The 5,213-nt window shown below is 46.2% G+C and overlaps 1 protein-coding gene across 2 annotated transcripts; it reads right to left on the bottom strand.

Moving 5' to 3' along the window:
- Nucleotides 1-1,569: 1,569 nt before the first annotated feature.
- Nucleotides 1,570-4,995, bottom strand: LOC117860521 (nucleolin 2). Of its 2 annotated transcripts, XM_034743836.2 has the most exons (7): nt 4,077-4,995; nt 2,801-3,025; nt 2,604-2,706; nt 2,324-2,409; nt 2,172-2,262; nt 1,975-2,082; nt 1,570-1,891 (listed from the first exon to the last, which is right to left on the bottom strand). In XM_034743836.2, exons 1-6 carry the CDS (start codon nt 4,232-4,234, stop codon nt 1,978-1,980), a joined length of 768 nt encoding a protein of 255 aa, XP_034599727.1. In that variant the 5' UTR covers nt 4,235-4,995; the 3' UTR covers nt 1,570-1,891; nt 1,975-1,977. The 2 variants fall into 2 exon arrangements, with proteins under 2 accessions (XP_034599727.1, XP_072150452.1); XM_072294351.1 differs by having other exon boundaries at nt 1,975-2,262.
- Nucleotides 4,996-5,213: the final 218 nt, after the last annotated feature.

Genomic DNA, 5,213 nt, shown 5'->3' with positions numbered 1-5,213 from the left:
GGAAATTAGTTACAACTAGACAAGGAGAGTATTTGAAAACATACAAAACTTCTTGGTGTTAAACTGCAACTCTGTAAGTAGGATGTGGATAGGTACTACGTATTTGCAGACCTCCAATCTTGCATGTGGGTTTTTGCAATTTTCCCCAACTAAAAGTCCCGTACGAGCTGACTCCACAAACTAACATGAGCGGCCCCGACCTCTAGCACGGTAATCATAACCTCCATACGAATCCATCTTTATCGAATTCGTTGTAGGGAGAGGGGCCACCTTGCGGGGAACACGCAACAGAGGATAGAATGACAGGGGAGCTTCGACAATTCGACGATGAGACGGCGGAACTACAATTACTACACCATCCTAGAGTTTCTAGTTCAAGTCTTGTTCGATGCCGAACAAGTCACCCTTCTCCATCTTTAGCAGGCTGCTCCCGATTACAGGTAAATCAAAGTTTAACTGAAGCAAATAATAGTGGTAAACGCACTTAGGAGCTAAGCAAAGTGAATCAACGTTGGCCAGTGGATGATTGATGGATGGACTGACGTAGAACCTGACGAACCAGCACTTCCCAAATCTCTGACGAGACTAAACGTGCTGTTCACTGACGAAACTGAATGGCTTCAGTTCCTGACATACCTCGCGCGAAAGTTGGGGGTTTTGCGGGACATCAATGGCCTCGGCGTGCCAGCACCTGGTTGATGGGCTCCGGCTGGATGGCAACGGCTCGCCCTGTTTCTTTCCTTGCCTAGTTGTTTCCAAGTATTGATTCCTACCTTTTTTCAATTATGGAATGTAGTGATCTCGTTGCATCTTTTGGGAAATCTGCTACTACCTCCGTTCCAGAATATAGCTACTTCTAGCATTCAAAATTTGTCCCATAATATAGTTATTTTTAAGTTCCCAAGTAGCTTATCTGGCATAAGAGGTCTAAAATACCCTCCATGCATGCAAATCAATTATGGCATGCAGATCTGCATGCAAGCTTGCCACCAATTTAATAGGAAATGTATAATTATTCTAATAAGGGGCAATATAGACTTTTAATCTACATCCTTAATCTGTCTGAAAAACTCTAGAAGTAGCTATATTTTGGAACGGAGGGAGTATTACTGTTAACACAGAAAAGATTAGCCTCAAGTTAACGCTGAAAAGATTATCCTCAAATTGCAGCTAACACTAGAAAGATTAACCTCAAATCTGGCAAGGCACAGCATATTAACCAAGGAAACCTACATAATTGAACGAATCTATCATGCACAATAAAAAACTAGTATTGCTAATTTTCTATAAAGCTTGTATGAGCATTGCCTTGCCAAATTTAACAGATTTAAGTGAAACATGATTAACTGCAGTTTCAATTGGTGCATGATAGATTTGTTAAGAGTACTCATTTGTTAAAGTCCAAACTTTCTATTGTTTTGGGCAACTTGTGAAGGTGTTTTTTTTTGGGTTTGGAAAGATTAAAAACATGCCATATAGTGGCCAGTTTATAGAAATCCTAGTTCTTGCTTGCGTTATGAATTAGGATGGATAGCTATTCCTTTTCATGTCTATGTAAGACACCTAGGATAGAAAAAAAAACAAATTGGCAGCGTGGATGTTGGTATTGATATTTTGGGGTTCCAAATCCTCTTTACACTTTGTATTGATATTGGGAGTGTGATACTTCTTGATCATGGCCGACCTTAAGAAAGGCTGAACTATCATCTCCGTAATCTTCTAAGCTCCCACGCTACCAACATTGCCACCTTCTTTCTTCTTTTGATGCCATGGAAAATTCAGCAGCTCAAGCCATCTGACGTGCAGTTTGCAACCATCCCCTAGGTCCAGCTCATTCCGCTCAAGTGCTGCAACAAAGTCAATGCGGCTCTGGAAACGCACAAAGGCTTTCCTGCAAGATCGGTCACCAACACGTGCAATAGAACAATCAGTATTATGAATGGTATGTTGAACTCAATTGATCAATGAACAGACCAGTCAACTTGGTTTCCCTGTGCTTGTGCCATCTGGATTCTGTGGGGTGATAATGCGTCGGCCATGTAGTCGACTACGGTCGAAATGAGATTTGAGCATGCTTCTGATCTGCAGTGGTGAGGGATCAGTAAGACAAGTGGAATGACAAGGCGAAGGAGACTGATAAGGGGTAGCACAGGAGATGTATGGTTAATCACCTCTGTGATACTGAGAGATGAATCGAAGCCCTCAATGTAGATGGTGCGAGGTACTCTACCAGGCAGTAACTCCATTGCAGGAAGAGTATCTCTGAGAAACGAAATCTAAGCTGACGAGTTAAACAACAGAGTGCATTCAGGATGGCGTTTACCTGTTAGGATCATAGCTGTTCTTATCAAACCATGCAAATTTGAGTGGACGCCCCATCAGGCAACTCCCAGTAAGCAGACAAAGTGCCTACAAACATAACGACACAAATTGCAACATCACTACAGAAAAGAAGAGAAGATACAATTATTGATGTAAAGACAAAGGTGAGCAAATTGGTGGATGCCCTATCAAACCAAACTGGCATGATGTTGTGCGATAATCTCAGAAATATTTGCCCAACAAACACAATCGAGGGAAATAAATTGGAAACATGTATTTACCGCCTGAGCAGCAATTGCTGTAGCAAAGTGTACAACTGCTCGGTGTCTTGTACTACTGAAAGAAATGTCAATAACCCCATTGATGTCCTTCAAAAGATTACTCCTGTAAATGAAACAGAAAATAAAAGGTAAAATTTTGGTCTAAACTTCAGGATGCGAATTAAGCTGTACGATCTTTGGACTGCATATAAGCTTACACTTGATAATAGCCGACATCTGGGGCCAAGTCCCAAAACATGATTGTGGTCATTTTTGACACTTTGTCTGGACGAACTCTGACATTTGGGCTGCACATTCGGTGTAGGACTTTTATGCTGCACTTCCGGTGTAGGACCTTTAGGCTGCATGTCCGGTGTAGGACCTTTAGGCTGCATGTCCGGTGGAGGGCCTTTGGGCTGCACTCCCAGTGGAGGACCTTTGGGCTGCAGACAATATCAACAGACTACAATAGTTACCAGATCTTAAATTCCAAGAAACACAGTAGATGGGTTTCTACATTCTGTTGTCTGATATGATCTCTATCCTGTGCTATTGGCTACAACAGAATCCTTCTCAGTGAGCCAAAACATCAACAAATTGATACACATCTAACGGTTGATGTGTAAAAGTATAACCATCTAATCTTTATTAGCTAATCTGCTAGAATCCAACATAGGAGCAACTGCCGCTTCAGTATATGGAAGTTATACAAGTGAAAATCAATGCTAGAATAAATCATAATATATCGATGTGATATTTCTTAGTTACCAAAGTTTCAGATTTCTTGTGTTACTAGCAATGAGCCTTGGAAGTTTGAACTACATATTTGTTATGTATTTTTTCCATAGAATTCTACACCCATGTGCCTCTTATGTCGCATATGAAACTATATGTTATATGGCCTAGAGAGAAACAAACCAAACTAGAATTGTAGTGCAAACAAAATACGGGCAAAGACAAAATTTAATAGATAGAGATTTGTTTGGATTGTGCTATACAAATTTGTGGTAAATTAACAGGATTTCATCGTTCCAGATTGCGCAAAGTGATGTTAGATTTCATTGCGTTACCAAAATTTTCACTAGTGTTATCCAGCTTTAGTATCACTGAACAACACTCAGTTATCGATAGTGTTATCAAATGCTTAGTTTGGTTCAGGTGGATATCAAACTAAGCAATGCTATGCATAATGTATATTCTAACAGCCACAGATTCGATTTTTGTGTTGTACCAATACCCAAAAAATACTCGCCAAACGATACCCAAGGCAATGGCCATTTGGCACACCTAGTAGCAGTTTATTCAGCAAAATCATGTAGACACATTTTACCCATCAGAAACTGAAGATAAACATTGTGTACCAAAGGAAAGGAAACTAATGCAGAAGTTTCAGCATGTTAGATTGGACAAGAGCAATGGATCAGAAATAGTGTGCAGGATTTCTTTCTAGGCAAAAGAAGCAAACAGCAGCCAACAAGCAGTACTGAGACTCACCGCTGGGTTGAACGAGTTGAGCAAGCTACGGCGGATCGCTCAGACCTTTCCAAGATGAGACTCACCGCTTGGACTGACCACCCAAGTAGAATCCCCAAGAGGAAGCAATTGTTCATCGCCGAGCATGAGAGACAGATCGTGTATGACGACCCTGACATGCAGAGGACATTCGGTAATCTTCCGCCTTATTTGCGCCAAAAGAAGAGCCTCGCATATGAAGTTCTCATCCACCTCCGAAGCATCGCCGACTTCCGATCGCGCTCGCCATCCCCGTCGCCGGGACCCTCGGCCCCCTCCAGCGACGGCGATTCGGGACATGACGGGGATCCGGATCGCGGCTATGGCGAGACACGTGGGGTAGGGCCGCGCCTGCACGGTTTTTTCATTCAAGATGGAGTCGAGGATGGTGGTTCTGCTCCGGCGAACGACGCTGGGCCGTCTGGGGTCCTGTCGCGAGCTGGCGCGCCGCAGCCGCCGCCGCATTCTCAGGCGCCGCGGGCTTTGGCGCAAGGGGCTGTTGTGATGCCCCCGAAGGTTGCCGTGTCAAGCGTCGAGCGCGGGTCGCCGGCCGCCGCCGGCACGGTGGCCGCCGTCGTTGTGGAACGGCCATGCTCAGATTCCGAGGTAAACGAGGTGGGGCCCACACAGCGGACTGAAGACGCGCCCGTCAACGGCTCGCCCGTGAGCGCGCCGCAGGCTGACAGCGACGCCCACGTCGCGCCACTGTGCACGCCCGCGAACGGGCCATACCCTGCTGCTCCTGCTCAACTGGGCACGCCCGTCAGCTTTTCACGGGTGCGCCGCGCGCCATCGGGTCACCAGGGATTCGGTATGCTGCTACCGAGGGGCTGCCACGACGAAAAGGGAGCGGACCCCATGCTGGTTGAGGCCGCGCTCCCCGCCAGCTCAAGTTCAAACGCCCCGGCCGTTTCCTCCCGCCAAACCACGCCGTTGCGTACGTACGCGCGCCGGGCGCGTACTCGGCCTGAGCACGAGCTCGTCACCGGCAGTATGGACCGCCCTACTCCGAGGAGGACGCCGGACATCGACGACGGCTCTCCCCCCCCCCCCCCCCCCCCCCCCCCCCCCCCCCCTGGTGGCCACATCCGACGCTCCTCCCGCGCCTGCGGAAGACGC

Source organism: Setaria viridis, chromosome 6, assembly GCF_005286985.2.
Source record: "Setaria viridis chromosome 6, Setaria_viridis_v4.0, whole genome shotgun sequence".
NCBI classification, from domain to species: Eukaryota; Viridiplantae; Streptophyta; class Magnoliopsida; order Poales; family Poaceae; genus Setaria; species Setaria viridis.
The sequence above is the reverse complement of the archived record's forward strand: the minus strand, read 5'-3'. Positions and strand labels throughout refer to the sequence as shown.

What these genes read in the sequence shown, in the direction of transcription:
- LOC117860521 (XM_072294351.1), bottom strand. Translation starts at nt 4,234, where the DNA reads ATGTCAGGGTCGTCATACACGATCTGTCTCTCATGCTCGGCGATGAAC. An exon ending in TCAACTCGTTCAACCCAGCG is followed by an intron (nt 3,026 to 4,076) that starts GTGAGTCTCAGT and finishes TATTGTCTGCAG; the next exon opens with CCCAAAGGTCCTCCACTGGG. An exon ending in GATGTCGGCTATTATCAAGT is followed by an intron (nt 2,707 to 2,800) that starts GTAAGCTTATAT and finishes TTTCATTTACAG; the next exon opens with GAGTAATCTTTTGAAGGACA.